This window comes from Nicotiana tabacum, chromosome 17 (genome assembly GCF_000715075.1).
Source record: "Nicotiana tabacum cultivar K326 chromosome 17, ASM71507v2, whole genome shotgun sequence".
NCBI lineage: Eukaryota > Viridiplantae > Streptophyta > Magnoliopsida > Solanales > Solanaceae > Nicotiana > Nicotiana tabacum.
The window spans coordinates 121224383-121247054 of record NC_134096.1 but is presented as its reverse complement, the minus strand read 5'-3'; the positions used below and the strand labels follow the sequence as shown (position 1 = coordinate 121247054).

General features: G+C 37.3%; 2 protein-coding genes, 1 non-coding gene and 1 pseudogene across 4 annotated transcripts; 2 read left to right on the top strand and 2 right to left on the bottom strand.

The window, feature by feature from the left end:
• Nucleotides 1–433: 433 nt before the first annotated feature.
• Nucleotides 434–922, bottom strand: LOC107786034 (uncharacterized). Its single transcript, XM_016607471.2, has one exon. It carries the CDS (start codon nt 920–922, stop codon nt 434–436), a length of 489 nt encoding a protein of 162 aa, XP_016462957.2.
• Nucleotides 923–5341: 4419 nt separating this feature from the next.
• LOC142172236 (small nucleolar RNA R71) lies at nt 5342–5448 on the top strand. The gene has a single exon (XR_012701610.1). It is a non-coding gene; the product is annotated as a small nucleolar RNA R71 (small nucleolar RNA).
• Nucleotides 5449–9770: 4322 nt separating this feature from the next.
• On the top strand, nt 9771–11147 carry LOC142172083 (epidermis-specific secreted glycoprotein EP1-like; annotated as a pseudogene).
• A 431-nt stretch (nt 11148–11578) lies between these two features.
• On the bottom strand, nt 11579–15837 carry LOC107786037 (protein LIGHT-DEPENDENT SHORT HYPOCOTYLS 10-like). Of its 2 annotated transcripts, none has more exons than XM_075234968.1 (2): nt 15150–15837; nt 11579–11919 (listed from the first exon to the last, which is right to left on the bottom strand). In XM_075234968.1, exon 1 carries the CDS (start codon nt 15744–15746, stop codon nt 15183–15185), a length of 564 nt encoding a protein of 187 aa, XP_075091069.1. In that variant the 5' UTR covers nt 15747–15837; the 3' UTR covers nt 11579–11919; nt 15150–15182. The 2 variants fall into 2 exon arrangements, with proteins under 2 accessions (XP_075091069.1, XP_075091070.1); XM_075234969.1 differs by lacking the exon at nt 11579–11919 and adding an exon at nt 13327–13350.
• Between the last annotated feature and the right edge of the window lie 6835 nt (nt 15838–22672).

Below are 22672 nucleotides of genomic sequence, written 5' to 3'. Positions count from 1 at the left end.
TTCGCGGTCCAATCCGCGGTCGCGGATTCTGGACAGAGGGGCTCCCAAAATCCGCGCCCCAATCCGCTGGCCGATCCGCGTCCGCGAACGGGGGGCAGAACACAGGCCAAAATCCCGGCCATATCCGTGGCCCAATCCGCGGCCGCGGATCTCCGTCTCCAACCAATTTTTGTGTTTTCCACATTTTTTACCTATTCTTGGGTTAATTTCGACCCCCGAATCCTTCTGATGCGCATGATCTTTGCCCTGCACACTAGTAGGTCAGTCAAAATCGTTCAAAATCAATTACAACAACCAAAGTAAGAAAAATAATGGGTTGCCTCCCAAAAAAGCACCTAAGTTAACGTCGGGGCACGGCGATTTACAACAAACCATGGGTTGCCTCCCAGGAAGCGCCTGATTTAATGTCGCGGCATGATGCAGGCTTTCATTATCACTCCTCGTTCGCGTACTGAGGCTCTTCCAAAGTTATCACCACTCTATCCCCTTTCTCTTCGACCATTCCAAGGTAATGTTTCAACCTTTGCCCATTTACCGTGAACTTGTTTGTCCCATCTTTGGATTCAATCTCCACAGCTCCACTTGAGAACACTTGCACCACTCTGAAGGGTCCTGAACATTGGGACTTCAATTTACCCGGAAATAACCTAAATCTCGAGTTGTATAACAACACTAGATCTCCGGGCTTGAAGTTCCGATCTAAGATGTGCTTATCATGGATCATTTTCATCTTTTCTTTGTATAATCTAGCATTTTCAAATGCATGGAACCTGAATTCCTCGAGCTCATGTAACTCAGTGACTCTGCTGGTGCCTGCGGTCTCTATATCCAGATTCAGCAATCGCAGTGCCCAGTGTGCTTTATGTTTGAGCTCTACCGGAAGGTGGCATGCCTTTTCAAACACCAACTTGTACGATGACATACCAATTGGAGTTTTAAATGATGTGCGGTATGCCCATAATGCATCATCCAACTTCTTCGCCCAATTGGTCCTTGTTGCATTCACTGTCTTTGTCAGGACACTTTTAATTTCTCTATTGGACACTTTAGCTTTCCCGCTCGTCTGTGGGTGGTACAGTGTGGCTACTTTGTGGCGAACTCCATACTTTTCCAACAGACGTGTGAACGCTCTATTGCAAAAATGGATTCCACCATCACTGATTATAGCTCTCGGGGTGCCAAAACGTGTGAAGATGTTTTTCTTTAGGAAACTTGTTACCCATTTTGCATCATTGGTTGGGAGAGCCACCGCTTCGACCCACTTGGAGACATAGTCAACCGCTACCAATATATATTTGTTACCATACGAGCTGACGAACGGCCCCATAAAGTCGATCCCCCACATGTCAAAAACCTCCACCTCTTGAATTGTGGTCATCGGCATCTCGTGACGGCGAGATATGTTGCATGTCCTTTGGCATTCATCGCAAATTTTAACCCAAGCATGGGCATCCTTGAACAGAGTAGGCCAATGAAATCCCGATTCCAACACCTTTGCTGCTGTCCGGATTCCTCCAAAGTGTCCACCATATGGTGAAGCATGGCAAGCCTGCAAAATAGAAGGTTGATCTTTCTCAGGGATACACCTCCGGATCATGTTATCTACACATATTTTAAACAATAGAGGTTTGTCCCAATAAAAGGCTCGACAGTCGCGGAAGAACTTTTTTTTTTGAATTGAGGAGAGTTCATAAGGTACAATACCGCTTGCTAAATAGTTAGCAATATCAGCATACTATGGCGTCTCCTCCATTGTCACAGCAAGTAACTGTTCATCCGGGAATGTCTCTGTTATGTCTTCAACCTCCATTCTCTTTTCAGCTCCTTCCAATATTGAGAGGTGGTCTGCCACTTGATTGTCCGTCCCTTTTCTATCACGAATTTCCAGATCAAATTCTTGTAGCAAAAGAACCCAGCGAATCAAGCGTGGCTTTGACTCCTTCTTTGCTATCAAGTACCTAATTGCTGCATGGTTAGTATAAATAATAACTTTTGAACCAATTAAGTACGACCTAAATTTGTCGAAGGCAAACACTACAGCCAGCATTTCCTTTTCTGTTACAGTGTAATTGAGTTGTGCACCACTGAGCGTCCTGCTTGCATAGTAAATCGGGTGCATCATCCTGTCTTTTCGCTATCCCAAGACTGCTCTTATAGCATAATCACTGGCATCGCACATGAGCTCGAATGATTTCTCCCAGTTGGGTGCAACAATGATGGGTGCAGTTATCAGTCTATTCTTCAGCTCCTCAAATGCCAACCTGCAATCATTAGAAAACACAAAAGGGCTGATCCTTTTCAAGAAGTTTACGTAAAGGGTTAGCAATCTTGGAAAAATCTTTTATGAATCGCCTGTAGAACCCGGCGTTCCCAAGGAAACTTCTCATTGTCTTGACCGAAGTGGGCGGTGGAAATTTCTCAATCACATCAACTTTAGCATGGTCGACCTCAATTCCCTTACTGGACACTCGATGCCCCAAAACTATTTTTTCTTGTACCATAAAATGACACTTTTCCCAATTTAACACCAAATTTATCTCCATACATCTTTTGAGCACTCTTCTTAAATTGTGAAGACAATCTTCGAATGAATCCCCCACTACGGAGAAATCATCTATAAACACCTCTATAATATCATCCACCATGTTAGTGAAAATGGCTAACATGTACCGCTGGAATGTAGCCGGTGCATTGCAAAGTCCAAAGGGCATTCTTTGAAAGGCAAAGATTCCATATGGACAAGTGAAGGATGTTTTCTCTCTGTCTTCCGGGGCTATTGAGATCTGGTTATACCCCGAGTATCCATCCAAGAAACAGAAGTGGGACCACCCAGCTAACCTGTCCAACATTTGGTCAATGAAAGGCAATGGGAAATGGTCCTTTCGAGTGGCTATGATCAGTTTCCGATAGTCCATGCAAATCCGCCACCCCGTGACTGTACGAGTCGAGATCAACTCGTTATTCTCATTTTGTTACGACCGTCATTCCTCCTTTTTTCGGCACACATTGGACAGGACTGACCCAGTTGCTGTCAGAGATGGGGAAGATGATACTCACATCCAGCCACTTGATCTCTTCCTTCTTTACTACTTCCTTCATATTTGGGTTCAGACGTCGTTGATGTTCCCTGGAAAGTTTGTGCCCCTCTTCCAGAAGAATCTTGTGCATGCAAAAGGCTGGGCTGATACCCTTTATGTCTGCCATGGTCCAACCAATGGCAATCTTACATTCTTGCAATACCTTCAATAGTTGCTCTACCTACATAGCTAGCAAACCAGATGATATAATAACAGGCAAAGTAGAATTAGGCCCCAAGAAAGCGTACCTGAGGTGGGCTGGAAGAGGTTTCAAGTCCAGCTGTGGTGGCTCCTCTATTGATGGTTTTGCAGGTGGTGTTGCTCTCTCTTCTAAGCGTAGGGGCTCGAACTGAGGTTCCCTTTTCCAGAATCCATGACCTTCGAGAGCCATGACCCACTCTGCCAACCCTTCACCGTCCATCTCTTCCAAATTCATCAAGCAGGCTTCTAGTGGATCCTTGACATTAAGGGTCTCATCCTCTTCGTGCAGTATCACATCTACGGCCTCCACTAGCGAGCAGTTTGCAAATTCACTGGGTCTCCTCATGGATTGTTGAACGTTGAATATTATTTCTTCATTGTTCAACCTCATTTTCAACTCTCCAATCTCACAATCAATTAATGCTCTCCCAGTGGCTAAGAATGGCCTTCCCAGAATGATTGGTATCTCTTCATCCAGCTGACAATCAAGAATAACAAAGTCTGCAGGAAATACAAATTTTCCCACTTGCACAAGCACATCATCAAGAATTCCTGTCAGTCTTTTGATTGTGCGATCAGCCAGTTGTAGCAACATTGAGGTCGGTCTAGCTCTGTCAATGCCCAGTTTTGTATAGATTGCCAAGGGCATCAAGTTTATGCTGGCTCCCAAGTCACACAATGCTTTAGCAAAAGTATAACTCCCAATAGTGCATGGGATAGTGAAGCTACCTGGATCAGACACCTTTTGGGCCATAGGTCTTGTCACTACCGCGCTGCAGGTCTGTGTCAGAGTTACAGTGGACAGGCCCTGGAAGTCAAATTTCCGCGACATCAGGTCCTTCATCATTTTTGCATACTCTGGCAATTCCGTCAAAGAATCCATCAGTGAAATATTCAATTGAATCTGTCGAAGCATTTCCATGAAGTTCCTGTATTGATCATCTTTCTTTTGTTTTGCCAATCTATGAGGGAATGGTGCAGGAGTCAATCTTTGTCCATTACTTGATGTCTTTTATTTGTTGGAAGCTTCTGGCACAAGAGGTGCCACCTATTCTGAGACTTGTTCACCGTCCTTCTCCTTACCCTTGTCAACCTGTGCTTGTTCAATTACAACCTCGGTGAGCTCTGCTGACTCATCTGCCTCTAATGTAACTGGAGTAGTTGGCATAGTCTCTCTCCTAAATTGAGCAACTTCTTGCTCTCTGTCTAAATCTCTTCCATTCCTGAGACTCACTGCCATTAGCTGATTTGGATTCTGTTCCTTTGGGTTAATATTTGTATCTGCAGGCAATGTTCCTTGGGGGAGATTGTTCAAGGCCATATACAGTTGTCCCAGTTGAGTTTCAATGCCTTTGATTGCTGAATCATGTGCTGTTAACTTTTCTTGCATCTTACCATTTGTTCCAATGAGTTGTTGCAGCATACCCCTGATTTCTACCACATTGTTGTCCTGTTGTTGATGAGGTGGTTGGTAGGCCAACTGTTGTTGGTGCTGCTGATTATAGCCATGCTACCTTTGATAAGGCACAACTTGACCTTGTGGTCGTGCGGCCCCAGAATTAGGGTTGTGTTGTGGCAGGTTGGGTCTGTACTGCTGGTTTGGTGCTGGTCCCCATTGTTGTCCACCTTGCCTCTGACCTCCAAAATTATTGACATAATTCATGTCTTCTTTGACGCCCTGATTGTCATTCTCACCACTCCACGAGCACACATATGACTGGTTTATGCAAGGAGTGCACAATCCTCCATTCGTTGTATCAACAATGTGCACTTGCTTTGTACCCATCTCATTAATTTTCTTTGTCAGTATGCTCATCTGAGTCATGAGAGTGGCTATGTTCTATGCATGGGAATTGTTTGGGTCAAGAGCAACAGAATGCACTATTGGTGTAAGTGTCGTACCTCTAGCCATCCAGCCTGAATTTTGAGCCATCTTGTCAAGAAGAATCTTGCACTCTGTGAATATCTTGCTCAAAAATGCACCCCCAGCTGAAGCATCTACATTGGCCTTCAAACTATCTGCTAAACCCATGTAGAATCTCTGTCCCAGCATCTGATCTGGAATGCCATGATGTGGACACTTCACTAGCATACCCTTGAACCTCTCCCAGTTTTCTTTCAAGGACTCAGTTGGTTTCTGCCTGAACTGCAATATCTCATTAATCTGCCTTGCAGTCTTGTTGGGAGGATAAAAATTGTTTAAGAACTGTTTGACTAATTCTTCCCAAGTGGCAATGGAGTTTATTGGGAGTGAATTCAGCCAAGTTTGAGCCTCTCCAGTCACAGAGAATGGAAACAGTAATAGCTTGATGGCTTCAGGAGTCGCATTCGGCTGTCTTTGGGTCACACATATTGATAGGAAATTCTTCAGATGTTGTTGTGGGTCTTCAATGTATGACCCGGAGAACAGTCCCTTATTTTGCAACAGATACAACATGTTTTTGGTGATCTGGAATGTGTCCGGTTGTATCTGAGGTACAGCATTGGCGGTGGCTAAGTTATCAGCAGTTGGTTATGCTCAATCATATAGAGCAACTTCTGGCACAAAGGGTGCCACCACTCCATTGTTTGGGTCAACCCAATTATTCCAATTGTTTTCGTTGACATCGACGTTGTCCATTTCAATTTCGAGTGTGTGTTTTTGTTGTAACTATTTGTTCTTCTTGTTGGCTCGATTAAATGCCCTGGATGCTTTCTCGGGGTCTGAGAGTCCTTCAAAAAGTTCATCAGTCCTCGAAGAGCTAGGCATACATTTAAGTCACAGGAGAAGTTAAACGTGAGAATTTCAATGAAAAAATTTAAACACCATAAGAAATTGATCTAAACTAAGAATCCTAGCAATTCTTCTAAGTTGTAATAAATAACACCATTAGTTCCCCTGCAACGGCGCCAAAATTTGATCACGCCCAACTATGCCTTGTAAAAAGGACTATGCGGTCGCTGCAAATATAACCCGGTTCAAGTCCGGCGTCGAATCCCACAAGGAACTAACCTATTTACTACAACCTTAAATAATGCTAATGATGAGCTCAGACAACTTTCGGATGCAAGAGTTTTATGAATAATCAGTGGAATTTATTTAGCCAAGGAAAAATGACAATAAAATTAGAAATAATCAAGACTAAAATCGAATTCAAGGGTAAAAGGATCTAGGGCTATTGATTTCCCCAATTGCCGGATTAATTCTCAACTCTTTAGCTATAATCTCGCTGTAATACTCTATGAGGATTATGAGTTCCGGGCTACCGTAATTACCTTTCGATCAATTACGATAATTTACTAGAAGCATTCTCTCGAACTACTCTAGTTAACAATTTATGCAACTCAGAATTATCCCACCAAAGTTTCGTTATTTCTAACCCCACTTTTAAATTCAAGTAATTAATCTCTTAACTTTTCCAAAAGTGGTGTTGTTCAACAACAATCTAACCAAGTGTTCTTTTTCAAGCAACACAAGGTGAATAGACACGATTAATCGAGGGCCCTTTCAATTAACCAGAATACAATACGTAATTGATCAATCATAGAACAAACACAGCTCAATTATAACAAAATAGAGTCAAGACTTCATCCAACAATTAGTTCCATCAACCCTAGATAATAGATTTAGCTACTCATACTAATGAAAAATAAACCACTAAAATAATTCATAATCAACAAATAGAAGTATGAAGACGAAGATGAAAAATCTTAGGAATGTATCCGTCTTCTCTCCCTCGTTCTTGCCTCTAAATTCTTCTAAAAACAGTTATATCCCACTTCTGGGTGAGTTTAGGTTTCATATAGGTTTAGGTTAGTCGCCTAAGAAACTACATAATTAACCCTGCGTGTTTGGCTTTCGTCCGCCCGTCCGCGGCCACGGATCCGGCCGCCGATTTGGACTGCCTCACTGCCTTGATTTCGCAGACCAGTTCACGGCCCACTCCGCGGCCGCGCACCTAGAGGGGTCGTTTCGCTTTCTTTTCTCACTCCTTTTCGACCGGGCTAACCTTCGATTGCCCTTTCACATTCCATGTTGACTCCAAAACACTCGTTAGCTCCCTCCTAGCTCGGAGTAGCTCCTGCAAAGCATCAAATTATTAATTAGAGCATTTTGTAATCTTTTAGCATTCAAATATCAATAAAGTGCGGCTAAATTAGAGTGTAAGTTGTGTCTAAATTGCATGAATATAGCCTACTATCAATCGCTCCCAGATTTCATGTAGGGGTTCATTAGGTTCTTGTTTAAAGGCTAAGATCTAATCCCTCAATGCTGCCATATGACCCGGTGAGAAAAACTTGGCTATAAACTTTTCTGCCAACTCATCCCACGTGTGTATGGAGTGGTTGGGTAGCTTCTCGAGCCAGTCCAAAGCTTTCCCTCTAAGTGAAAATGGGAAAAGTCTCAATCTCAGAGCGTCCTCCGATACGTTCGTCTGCTTGCTCCCCCAACATGTGTTTACAAAATCCTTTAGATGCTTGTATGCGTTCTGATGAGGAGCTCTAGTGAAAAAGCCCCTCTGCTCCAATAGGGTCAGCATGACATTTGTAATTTAAAAATTTCCCGCTCGAATTCGGAACGGGACAATTGCACTTGCGTAACCTTCATTGGGTAGCACCCGGTGTGCTGCCAGTGGAGGAGGTGGGGGAGGGTTTGGAATGTTGTCATTAGCCTGGCGGCCTCTTCTTTGGACTTGAGGTTCTAGATTAACCTCATCCTCACCATTGTCATCTACCTCCTCCCCCGGAAGAACATGTCCGTGAGCATCATTATGAGCCATTTGGTACCTAAAGTGATTGATACACAAAAGTTAGAAAACAGAAGGAAAGAAAAACAAGACACACAAATAGTTAGATAGATAGCCAACACTGTCTAACTCCCCGGCAACGGCGCCAAAAAGTGATCGAGGCCAAACCTACACCACTATAGAGTAGCGAGGATGGTCAATGCAGTTTTCCTCAACGAGGTCGGGATTGATTTCCACAGGGAGTTAATTTGGCTTGGAGTTGGGTATCTAACTAATCTAAATGTGCGTGTTGTTCCTAATTGCACTTCCAAACATTGTTGTGATTGATTCTATTCTAATTTTATACTATTGTATGCTAAGTGTAAGCTAAGTACAATATTTGTGGTGAAAGTTTTCAAGTGTTAAAAGGCATTAGGGAAGCGACTTCCGCCTAGGTGAGTATCTAATGGGTATCAAGAATCTAGGACAAGCTTGTTATGATTGGGGTCGTGATATAACCATCACACATAAGTGCTCACTCTATACCTCTCGGTAGTTTGAGTGACTTTGCCCGATTTGGCTTTCTCAAGCCCAAATGGGTGTTCATACAATACAAGTGAAATTGGCTCAAGTCGGGTATTACTATCTCTAGGTTTAACCCTTTAATTGGGGCTATCAATCTCTTGAGTTTACCCCAATTCCTTGTTAGCCTAATTTTTCTAGACTTAGTCCATCTTTCTCAAGAAGAGCCTAAGTCATAAAGGCATGAGTCAGTGTTTGCAACCACTAATTCTACAATTTTAGCATGAACTAGGCTAAATATCACTAACCCATAAATAATTAAGCCCTAAAATTCAAGACCCATTAAATGCCCACACTAGGGTTGGGTCACAACCCTAGCTATGGGGTCTAGATACTCATAATAATAGCAGAAATCAAAGATAAAGATGAAATATAAGCCATAATATTAAAGTACAAGATGAAAATCTAAAATTTGAAGGTAATTCTACTCTAAAATTGCCCAAAAAGGGAAAAACCAGTCGTTCACGTGCTCTGCTAAACAAAACTTAACCTAAAATTGATAAAAGGATCTATTTATACTAGGCTGAAAATTCCGAACAAAAATTCCCCTGCGGGGGTTTCGCGAACGCGTAATTCTGACCGCGTCCGCGCTTGGGCTTTCGCGGCCGCGTAATAGTGAGCGCGGTCCACGTTTTTTCATATCTGGGCCTGGGTAGATCTTCGTTTCGCGGACCGCATAATGTTCACCGCGTCCGCGTGAGATTCCTTCGCGGCCACCTAATTTGGACGCGGACCCGCCTTCTTCATTTATGCCCATCTTGCAAAGTCTCTGAACCTTGACAAACGTTGTCCGCTAAATTCAAACCGCGGCCGCGCCAGTCACTTTGCGGTCGCGTCTTTCTGCCGCTCTCAGCGCTCAATTTTAGTGCTCAAAACAGCCTCTCTGAATCTCTATTTCGCGGTCCACGGAATAATGGCTGCCTCATCGATGATAATTTTGCGGCCGCCCTTTTCTATCGCGGTCCGCGTTCCATAGTATTGGTCCAGACTTGGTTTTTGTTAAGTTTGACTCCTTTGTGAGTTGGTTATGGCTTCTTTGGCTCATTTCGAATAAAACCCAGCAAGCAAGCACATTAAGTTTGTTTCCGGGAATACCTTCACGTATTTTTGGCACAAAACCTAAGTAAAAAAGAGCAAATAATAGGCTAAAATCCCTACTTATCACTTAGCTACTCAAAATTGTGCTCATTCACCAAAACAAACGATGTCTTCCTATTCATCTTTGCTTGTCATCACACTTCGTACCCTACTCATAGCAGCTTTTAGCTAATGTTCCTCCTCCAAGAACCTTTAAGTACATCAATGAAGGCTCACTCAGTGAATACTTTGTTGAATACAATGCATATCATCGTGTCTTAAACATTGGTACCTTTCCCTTCACGCTTTGTTAATTTATCTACCCCAAATGCCTTCATCCTTGGGCTATGAATGGGTCATCGCACATCTGAATCCGTCATACGATGGGTTTGGGAGGCTAATCGTGGCAATCCTGTGCGCGAGAATGCTACTTTAACCTTTGGCAGAGACGGGAATTTGGTGACACGGTAGCTTGGCAAACTAATACTCTTTTACGTAATGGCAGATTTCTGTGGCGAAGTTTTGATCACCCAACCGATACACTTTAGGTGGGTCAATCTCTAAGTGCTAAAGGCCCATCTAGGCTAATAGACAGAAAATCCAACAGAGAACCTGTTGATGGGCCTTATAACATTGTCCTTGAAGGAAGACATTGGGCCATCTTCTCTCATGTAAGTATGAATCAGTAAATTACAATCAATGACCTTAAAAATTAATGGTCTTGATTTTTTGACCCATACTTTCCCCATAGGCAAATCTTTAGGTCAAAAGTGAGGCAAGAGAGGGGAAACACTAGTTAAACTTGACGATCTGCCCATGGAGCAAATAGGGTCAAAAAATCAATAGTGGCGCAAATCAGCCAGTGTGAATTCACAAAGCCTTTACCATACTTTAAATCAAACGACTATGGGAATGGAAAGTGCTCTTCGGCCAACTTCGTTTTCTATTGTGAGTCAGAATATGGTGCAAACCATGTCTTTGAGCTAGAATTTGGGTTCAACATGACCAACTCTCCTAGCTTTGGCACTTCCATCCATATTTATAGGCCCAAATACAACAGTACGTACAATTTGTTTAGAGTTGATATGGATGGTAACCTTAGAGTTAGAATGTAAACTAATTATAAACCAAATAATGTTGAATGGTGGGCACGGGAGATCACTTATCAACTTTTCGACAGGGATAACAATGGAAAAAAGTGAATTCAAGATTCCGAGGAGGTGTGGATATATAATATCGTTGGGTGTTTACGAGGATAGCTAGTCATGTGTGGCGTTTCCGAATCTTCAAGGCTTGGTTGGGTGGAGCAAGGGTTGTGCACCACTAAGTTTGTCACCATGCAGGTGAGGATCAAATGTGGACTATTACAAAGGTTGAAGGAGCTGAACATTTCGCTAGTGATTATATTGAAGGCATTGGACCTATGCAACTAGCTGAATGCAAAGATAGGTGCAACGAAGCTCTGCAAATGTGGCTACACCAAGATCTCAAAGTAGTTAGATGAAGTTATAACTTATTGTATTTATATTAAGCAAGCTTTTTTTAAGTAACTTTTAATGTGGTTTTCTCCGAAAGACAAACAACAATAGATGCATTAGCATACCAGATTCTGTTAATCAGGCTAAGAGGTATACGAGAGATCAGCTGCATTTTGGATTTTTTCGTCTGAATATCCAGTGTCATATAATACAGCCATAATTGTCTATACCATGTATCTAAACCAAGTTTAAGAAAAGCAGTCCATCAGAAACTTGAACTACAAAGCCTTTGTTGACCATTTATGACAAATCACTCTGCTCATACATACCACATAGACACAGAAGGATTTAAAGAAAAGAAAAAAGAAGGAAGAAATAACCCTTTACGCAAAAAACATATTAGAGATTAGATGTATAACAAGGAGTAAATAGTGTCTTATTAAAAACAACCAAGTGCTGAAAGAAAACTGAAATACTCCAACTATTAATGACTTCTGCAGTAATTGATGTCAAGTGTAGCAGCAGGGAAGTAATTCAATTTACAGCAATAATTAAGCAGTGGAAAACTCCCTTCACAATTTTCCAAAAGAGAATTATTCCTGCTTTTTTTTCATTGACAGAAACTGATTATCTAACTAAATTATTTAAGACTAAGACTTTATCAGTATATAACTTAATAATCTACTAATAAGAAAACGTAGCTAGCTAGCTAGAGCTAGCTAGTATTCAGGTAGACATTTGTTGGCAGGCAGCAACATCTTCTTATCTAAGATACATCCGATTGTGACCACCCTATACCTGCAATGAATTTGGTAAGCATAAAAGTAGAATTATCTTGGAAATAGAAAAGATAAGAAAAACCTTAAACAATTTGACATTAATTGAATGATTGTAGAAATATCCGTGAAAAAGTAATGGTACATGCATCAATGTTTGATAGTCATTCTAGCCTAGCTCTCTAGGGTTGCCTGTATATATAAATTAGTCATGTAATGGAATCTAGCTAGGTACGTAGGTCGCAAAGAATATCTGATCTATATGTCTATATAAGAGATCAAAGAAATGAAATGACATACTACATGCCAGTTTAATTAGTATTAACTTACATGCATGCATGCTTCAATAATGAGATAAGTTTGCTATACTACTCTAAGGTTTCTCTGGGTCTTTGCAGTAATCTGCATGACCCTCGATCGAACTTTTTTTTATGGACCGTACATGTTTCAAAAGACCATAAAATCTTACTCGCACCTGTGATTTACATCAATCTAATATTTTTACACTATCGATTAAATTTAACAAGTTATAATGAGCTAGAGGCCTAGCTACGCGTTCGGTAAAATGCAGTAGTTTTGCCAAAATCCTCTATTTGTGTGATACATCAAAATGATAGGGAAAACAGAATATATAAGTTTCCTAAAGTTAAAATGATAATGGTGCAGAAATTCCATGAAGAAAACCTGATATTAACTTGATACGTTGCTAAATAGATAATATGTGGGCTAAATGAATGATGAGACTTAAGAATTAAGGCTATGTTATTGGCGGACGATTATCATTCTTCCCATTATCACTCAATTTTGAAAAGATTTAACTTATATGTATTGATAACGTAAAAGATATCTGCACAATCAGGTCACTTATAATTATAAATAAATTTCTGTAATAATCATTAATTGATAACATGATAAAAATGATAAATATTACGATAGCACATTAAAATGTGATGACAATGTATTATAATATTGCCACTGTATATAACTTAATTAAGATAACCATCATTCTCAATCAAACCCTCTAACAACAGACTACCTTGCTCGATAGACACTTAAGATAGCTCAGTAGGAAAAAAAAGACACCAAATGGCTTAGAATCGACATGACCTTGAAAGTCATACTTCATGACTCTTTGAGAGAAAGTTTAGCCATATAGCACTAAAGTCAATTCCTTGATACCAATAACATCGGGTTCCCATCAAGAAAAAACAGTAGTAATATAAGAAACAACCAAAAGAAAGTAAAAGAAAAAATATATTTTCACCTCATGATAGAATGTTACTCAATCTACTCACAGCTTTCACCTCACACATAAGGCAAGATATCAATATATTAAGCTAACCAATATGGAAAAAAAACTTAATTGTTTATTCTTGTCAATGAGCACCTACATGTCAAGTACTTTTCTCATAAACAGGCCGCTTTTGTGCGGGATTTAGGCAGAGACCCTTATCTGTATATTAGAATTCAAAAGCGAATTCAATAAAAAAAATGCTTGTTCTTAGCAACAAAAAAAGAAAAATTCAAAAGTGAACAATACATTTACCTCTTGATTATAATCTGGAAGAATTGAACATTCTCAATTCCTTTAAAAAAAATGGTTAGATGATCAAAAGTATAATGAAGGTGATACAGTACTTGTCAACATTGACAAATGAGTGTGGGGATATTGATGCAATTAGCAGGAAGTAGACCAACGGGGACTTTTGTGGTTCCAACAAAAAGATATGATAACAATCAAATCGTGTATAAGATTATTACTTCATGTTAAGTTGATTGACCAGCATTATTGATTAATTCTTAAATTTAAGCCATCTCGAGTTTTGTCATGAACTAAATCATTGAGCCATCTGCTGATATGCACTTCAAACGAACTATGCATGTGAACAATTTTCCTTTGGTTTAACCTTACTCGTAATAAATCTTATTGCACAAGCAGACTGAGGATTTCAAAGTACGCATTAAGGTTAAATTTTCTATCGGATAGCAGTCGAAATTTTATAATACTTCATTGAGAAGTAAATAGACTACAATAAGTTATGGCTTAATCACGTGTCCGTTGATTAACAGTCAATAGAAAGTGCAAGCTAAGTGGAGTGATTAGGGCGTTTACTTAGAAATCAGACACAAAAAGAATCAAAGTCTACAAAAGATCATATATATCTTGAACATCTCAGATACTCTTCACAGGAGAGGATCATTAAAATCCCAAAGAAGAAGTCTAGAGACATTCCTAAGAAGGAACATAACAAGCTACAAAAGGACCACGTACTTGCAAAAATATATTCTTCATATGTGACTATTTACTACAAATAATACGAAAAAAGGCCTTGACTGCTAAAACCTACGTACAAAAGGCAAGCATAATATTCGTCTGGAACTTTTTGTAGTAATCATTACATATATGCTTGTTGGAGATGTACAGGCGATTCTATTAATTATATAATTTAAATTAATGGTTGAAGACTATATAGGCATTCCTAGTTTTGTTTCCACTTCAAAATTACTCCAACTATAGTAACATCACATGGTTTGTTCATGAGCACACAAAATCTTTCCAAATCTTTTAAGGGCCAAGAACTATTGAAAACAGATAGTAGTATATTTTAAGAGAAGCAAATTCAACAGTGAAATTAATAAACTGTTTTTGCGTGATATCAGAGAGAGAAAGGGAGAAATATATAGGAGAGAGATTCTTTTTTTTTTTTTTTTGGAAAATATATAAGAGAGAGATTTCTTATAAGCTTACTAGAATATGCACTATTCTTACCCTATATAGTACTCCAAATATTATAAAATAGATGACATTTTCTTATACCTACTAGTCCTCAAATTCAATTGCTTCGCTATGACCACAAAGATCAGGGTTTTTGGAATGGTTTAGGGATTTTGGTGTTAGAAAATCAACTTGACACCGAGGTCTAATGGAAGATAGTTACCCTAGCCATGGCAATCATAACATTTCATTTTTACTTATAAATCTTGTAAAATTCCTATAAAATTTTACTTTTCGTTTCTTCACTGTATTGCTTTCTTGAACTTTTTCAAGAACATATATTGATACACAAGTAGAAACTCAAGCAAATTTCTTAAATTCTTCAATTGGTTAGGTTAGGAGCATATTTTTATACAGATTCTATCAAGAGATTGAGTCAAATGAAATTGAAGTAAGTCCTTATGGTTTAACCAAATGATCGTATAATTTACCAGACTCCGGAGCAAAGATTAGATGGTTAAAAGAAAAATACTTACCCATATTTATCAGAAGAGATATCCAAGATGCTTTTAGCTTGCTTGCATCAAATTCTTATGTTGATCAGTAGCAGCAGGTGCACCAATGGTAGCCTTAATAGGATTATTAAGCTTCCTTTTCTTCTTCTTCTTATAAGGAATCCCTCTTGCCTTAGCTTGACACTCCTTTACTTCTCTCAAATAAAGGCGAATCGCACCATTCCCAAATGGATTATTCTCAGGTGAGCCTCCATTTTCTTCATAAGCAGCTCTAAGTCTACCTATCAAAGCATCAAGACTGCCCCAAGCTTGCCTTAGAGGGCAAGTACAAGGAGCAGGCGGATCAGGTTGTCCGAAAAACACACAACCATGTAAATGAACCTTAGTCTTTCCGAACTGGTCGAGATATCGGAGGAATTCAAGAACATGGTTGCAATTACACTGTGATAATGGAACTGGTGGTCTCTGATTCTTTAAGTACTGTCCAAAAGTATTCCAGTCTCTCCTCTTTTGTGACTCATATCGGCTCAACGGTGCTGGATTTTGCAACTGTTCACCGCCAGATCGTGACGATCCTTCGGGCAGCTCCTTTGCCATGACTATAGCTGAAGGATTCATTTGTTTTTTTGGGTAAGAAAATTTAGAAGGAAAGAAAAAATGGAAGGGTGCAGTGTAGAAAAAAAGATGAAAATCACATCCTTCAGTCCACTAAGGAGACATTGCATGGGGCCCTTATTAGAGGTGCTTTTGTTCTTTCTTTTATTTTTTATTTTTTTATTTTTATTGATCTCTCACTTTCTTTCATTTTCATTCTTCCTTTTTTAATCACAATATTATCTTCACTAAACATATAACATATTAAGGGTAACATCATCCTTTCAAATTGTTCTAGTTTTTAATTAATACCATACCACAAGTGTTGGTACCCGTGACTTGTTAGTCGGTCCAATTTGCCTTGTACTGAAAAAACACATTTCGTCCATAAGAAAAATTTTCCTTTATTATGAATAAAAATTACAGTAAAATTTCTCCCGATGAGATTTTGATGTACTTATTGGATTTGTGTAATTATCTCATTTAACAGCTAAGTTATTATAGACAATATATTTTTATTTACTCAATTATATCATCAACACGCTCTCCTCAGATGCAATTCTGCTTCTTTTTTTCATGAGTCAAGTATGTGAAAATTCTTTTTGATAGTGGGTGACGGTAAACGCAAAACTAAGTATTCTCTAATACCATATTGAAGTTGTGACTATCTCATTTTAGTTATTGTTTGAAAATCGAAATTTCTAGTCAAAGTTCAATTTAAAATTTAAAATTTAAAATTTAAAATTCAAATATTATGAAAGGGCTTATAGGGCTTAATTTGGAAGTGTTTTGGATATTATTAGTATGTCGAAAGTGAGCTTGTCACAAGTCCTTATAGCCCCTTTTTCTATCAAAAATTTCTTCTTCTTTTCACGTACTTGACTCATGAAAAAAAGAAGCAGAATTGCATCTGAGGAGACTTTAATTAATAGTATTGAACTAAGTTAGAAGATTTAGTCACTTATTAAAGCTCTCGAATAAAAGAATGAGTTAACAAAATACTTGTAAAGTTTACACAACCCATCGTCGCTATTTTGTAAAAGTATAGTCAATATGTCCAGTGATGACTCTAGCTAGTAATTTGGTTGTTAATTAATGTCATTGCTCATTACATTCTTTTTGTCACGAATTGACCTAAATAGGTTAAAAATTACGATATATCACAAAATACTTGTTTCTGAATTGTTTTTGGGAATTTAAGCCCAAAGAGGCAAGTCTTTTCTGCCGATATTATGCATGCCATGACAAACACACATGATTGTATTTGCAGACATGACATGCATTCATGCATATGCCCTTTGCACCAAAAGTATAATGAAATAAATGTAGGTACATTATAAGGAGCGGTAGTAGTTTCCAAATACACGAAAATTCGTCACTATAAAATGATGAAATTTGATGTTATTCCCACTTGTGTTTTAACAGAAGTTCGTCTTGAAAAAAGTCTTTCACAATAAAAGTTAAAAATATTCATTGTCACGGTTGATATCTCTTATGATACAAATAGGACACGTGATCCGAGTAATTGTAGAAGGTTCTACATGAAACGTTATTATTCTCTCTATTTCAATTTAAATAACACATTTTCCTTATTAGTTCATTTCAAATATAATGATACATTTCTATATTTGAAAACAATATAACTTTAAACTTTTTATTTTACCCACTTTATCGTTAATGAGAAATTTTTATAGCGATACAAATATAATGGTTCCACAAAGCTTTTGTCCTTTAAGCTTTTAGGACCACATGTTTCAAAAGTATTCTTTTTTTTTCTTAAATTTTATGTTAAGTCAAGTAAATCATCTAAATTGAAACGGATGGAGTATTATTTTACCTACTAGCAATTAATTTGTGGCTGAAATGGAGGGTCCCAGAGATCATTTGTTTGTTGATTAGGTATAATCTATTCTGAGTAAACGCGTTTTGTCATTGTACTCTTGAGGCTGCTTTTAATGTAAGCTATACTAAGCTAATTAATTAGATTTCATTAAAAAAAACTAGGGCCATGATTATAATACGGTAAAAAAACGAAGGGTTGTTTAGAGAATGGAAGGACCAAATTTATATTCTTGGAGTGTGCATAAACGTAGGGTATTTTCTTTTCAATTTATCTAAAAAATAATATTATTTTACTTACAAATAATTTTTAACTTTAATTTTTTTTCTTAATCTTTAGTAAAATAACTTATAGTGTCACGTTTAGTCCAGAAATTTTTAAAAATCTTTCTATTTTCTTAAACTCTATATTCAATCAAACACTATCACAAAAAATAGGATAGAGAAAGCAATTAATTACCTTAGGAGACTTTCTTGGAATAGGTATGTATAGGGTTATATAGACGGCCTCTTAATAGAGTTTAATCGCTAAGACCAATATATATTAAGACAATATACGGTATGTCAGTATTGATACAAGACTAAACATGCTAGAAGATGATCATATACGACAAAAAGTACATGAGATGCACGTACACAAAGTATAAAATGAGATAATTAAGATCGTTTAAGATGTGATTTAGTCATATTCGACGGAGACCTCTAAATATACTGATCCTTAGACGTAAAACCATGTCGATTGTAAGTGTTTAAAAAGAGCAACGTAGAACCAAAATCACGTGCAAATAAGTCGTCTTGAAATACGATCTGTCAAAAATCTGCCCATATTTAACTAAAAACATATTACACACGACAAGAAAGATCCATATACCGAAAAACAATACAAACTAGTTGGGATTAAAACCTTAGCTGTTGGGACACTTACTTAAAGTTTGGAGTTTGGTAGGAGCTCTTTTAGCTTTTTTACAATGTCGGGATAATCTCTAGCATTGCACAATCCCTTATTCCAACTTAAGACAAATTTATTGAGTATTTTAATACTGGGTTCAAATAGTGAAAATGAAACCAGAATTTATATAATCGATCCCAACTAGTATACCACTGATGCTAGTTATTGTTGTAGAGAGATTTCGGTGGAATAATAACAAAATTGCATTCGCTATGGTTTGCGTGCTTGGGTGTGTATCTTCTGTAGGGTTTTAGAAAAATATTAGTCAGCTTATTTTTATGTCAGGTGTCCAAACAAACAAATACGAACATCTAATTAAATAGTCGATACTGTTTCATATTAGCCAATTTAAGGAACTTTCCTCTGAACACTAACATTCCTTCTCTTTTTCTTTTCAAGTAATAACGTCAATTGGTTTGAAGCAATTTCTCAAATTTGTCGAGAAAATCTTTCCAAGAGAGATGGGTCCAACCATGAGGTACGTAGTGTTTTCTGGTTCAACATTATAGTGCTTCTCTGTACCGGGCAGCATCTTTATGGATAGCAGAGTTTCACTATCATCCTAAAAGGGGAAATCTTTCAAGAACATAGCTAATGGCTATTTCTTATGCCAATTCATAAAAAGATCCTTTGCCTTTGCTTTCTTTTCAAGAGCAATTAATCATGTGAGAATATAATAAACAAGGAATGTGGTGTAATAGATGGATTCATCCACCCTTAATCAAAAATTTCGATTTCGAACTTTGAGAATGAAACAAATTCTTGATAGAAATTAATGTTCCTCTTAAATGAACTCTATGCAAAAAAATCATTTGGAAGGCTAGCTACTATAAATAGGTACATCCTTCATATATTTTCCAAAATACACTAACGAATTTCAGGAAGGGGGCATTAGAGTAAGGGTATATTAAAGTTGTTTCTGTAGGGTTCGAACCGTGAAAGCAAACATTACAGTAGACTTCTACGTCACACCTCTTGAAGTGGGAATTTTTTCTGAATTCTGTGTGAACGTGAAATACTTTGTACATCCGACTGAACTTTTTTTTTACACTAACGAATTTCAGAAAACTCACACTTAGGCTAATGAATTAATGAGTTAGTGCATTGATACCAAATTTGGATGACCAGAAAAGAACAAAATAGAACAAAACTTTACCGTTTTCTTAGTTTACATCTGGCAGCAAAAATATCTCTAGTTGAAAGTTGAAACACAAGCCATCTCATGACCTTAGCTCAAAAATTTCCTCCCAAATAAACACTCCTAGCTGATACCCACCCTTCCGTTGAAGTAGGTAGCTTCATTATTAAATATTGTTAGATGAAAAAGGGCTTGTTATTGGTGCCAAAAAAATCCAGTCATGAGATACTGTCTCCTGACTTTGTGTTTCCACTAGTTTGTTATATTATTAATAATAGATGCTAATTCCTATATCCTACCTGCTTCCTAGCTCATATATATTTTGCTAATTGGTCTGTTCATCTAATTTAAAGTTAGTAAGAGTACAACAGTATTTTTTTTTCAAATAACATCTCACTTGGCTCCATCTTTGCATTAAATACTGATTTAAGCACCCTGACGTTTTAATTTTTTTAGCATTTTAAGAAATATCTACAGACATTAACTTAATTAAATTCATTGTTGGTAAAACTAATCGTTACAGATTTGGGAAAATAGGAATTTGAATGGGGGAATTAGATACTATTTGTCTTGATAATCACTTGAAATTGGGTGGGAAAATTTAAAAAAGAAAAGAAAAAGTGAAAAACTGGAACATAATCTATTTTCAATGGTATTGGTCGAATTTACATATATAGCCAAAGATCATAGAAAGAATTCAGTAACTGGAGAGGGGAATGGTCATTTTTATCAGAGGAATCTTGAATGATTTGACCATATTTGTTGTTTGACCAGGGATGGATATTTATACCTACATACCTCACAGAGATATTTCTCATTCTTAAAATGGATGAAGAAATTTACAAGACGAACCTCTAATCCTCAATAGTCGAATCATTGATATTATTAATAGTACTTATATTGAAACGTCACAATGTCTGATCACAGGTGCGATCCAACTATATTTATTTGTGAGAGAGATGATTCTGTACGTTTGTCTACTTATTCTGTCTTGCTATTTTCATGTTTCTACCACACTCTTGCCCTTCTCATTCTTATATTCATTCTTGATGCCCTCTCATATTCCAGCTTCCCAAGATTAGATAACTCAAAAGACTAGACATAAATAAAACCAGCAATATGTCATGAGCAGTATTGTTGTAAAAAAATAGCAACTCGTTTTTCTTATCAAGTCCTTTAATTTAGACTTTAGAGGTAGATAAAGAATTACTTTAGCTATATATTTTCAACAACAAAAATTTATCCGTATCGAATATTGATATCACTCCAATAATCCATTAGACATGTAAATTATTTTCGTAGCGTGGGGTATTGTCCTTGAAGCTTGATGGTGTTTTCAATCAACACACGTGGGTCGTGGGACCTAATGTTTTTACAATAAAAAGAAGAGAATCCTCCCTTCCTTGTTTTTCTCCTTTGGTTTCCTTTTTCTACCATAGTCCATATATCAAGTCTTGTCCAACCTCTCTTCTTTTACTTATTTCTTGCTTTTATTTAAGGTAGCCAAGCGTATCACATATACTTTTATATCATATATACCAAGATTGTGTGTCATTGTTCTTTCTCTTGATCATACATTATAACTACTGGCCACTTTGAACAAATAGAAAAACTTTAATTTAGATAAGGAGGTTCTGTAACTCTATTTTCTTATTTTTCATATAGTACAATATAAGCTTATATGTTGAGTCGAAAATCATAAGTTGTAGCTGCCAGAACCCTTCAAAATCCGCCGATGCCTGTATATAAATTATAGAGATAGGGGTTGCACTTGCACAGTAACTATTGCTCCAGGTTTGAATCCCCTACTAAATATTTTTCTCATCTAATATTATTTTCTCTTCTACTAATCTTACCCCTAACAAATTAAAGAAAAAAAAATCGAAAGAAAATGTCTACATGTATAACAGTTGTATGCTTAACAGTTTTGTATTGCTTTTCTTATCAGTTATAACAGATTCTTCAACTGTTGTAGAAGTTACTGCAGAATTAAGTCTCTAATTCAAGAGGCTACTTTACTTGCATATGTATATATAATTTGAGAAATGCTGAAACTGATTTGGAAAGAAAATTTTGTGTGTTTCACAAATAATACAAATACTTAAAATTCCTGTCAAACAAGAAAATAATTTCTTGAAATGGTCGAACCCTACTGCTAATCGTGTTACAAAATGTACATTCACTGAGATAATAACAAGAGATTGAGAGAGAGAGAACATTTTGCAAAAAATAGATTAAAATCCTTTAATTATATTTTAAAGTTCAAATGGTAATTAACTGGGGTTCCAAAGGAAAATTTTTACTAACGTGCAATTAATAAGATAACATTAGTGAATGAGTAACATTAGGCTTTTAGTTGCGTGGTCTCTTTCATTTTTCTAATTTATCTTCCCCTCTAGTACATTAGTACAGCTAGCTTTTTTTCCTAAAGTTAGCTAATTAATTAGGTCCACTGTCCCCTCTTCAGCAAGATAATTTTTTCACTTGGCATCAAGACTTTTAAGTGGTTTCAGATAGGCCCACCACATTTATTCTTGTCTAAATAGAAAACAAATCCGTACTATATTGTGTGATTTTTTGTTGATTATGTCTATATTAAAAAGGCACACAAGGAACTATAAATTTAAAACTTCGCTTATTTAATTTGGCAATGATGGAATAACTTTTAAATATTGGAGCACCAAGTACTGACCTTTCGGTAAAACGTATCAAAAATTTATTTGTCGGACAAAAATTACCATTAGAAATCATGTTTTTTTTGTTTAGTTGTCTGATAGTTGAAACTTCACGCGTGGTATCTTATTTTGTATCGTAATATTGTGCGTAAAATTGTGAGAATAACATCATAAATTCACCCTCAAGCTAAATTTACCGCTAAAGATCGTATCTTTTTCCTTTCACGACTAGAATTGAAGCAAAGTACTAAAGTCATGCACTTACATCAAAGAAAAACATTACCGTCGAAGACCATTCACTTGTTTTACTTGTGTGGATAGAACTACGATCGTGTTCTTAAACTTTACA

What these genes read in the sequence shown, in the direction of transcription:
- LOC107786034 (XM_016607471.2), bottom strand. Translation starts at nt 922, where the DNA reads ATGTCATCGTACAAGTTGGTGTTTGAAAAGGCATGCCACCTTCCGGTA.
- LOC107786037 (XM_075234968.1), bottom strand. Translation starts at nt 15,746, where the DNA reads ATGAATCCTTCAGCTATAGTCATGGCAAAGGAGCTGCCCGAAGGATCG.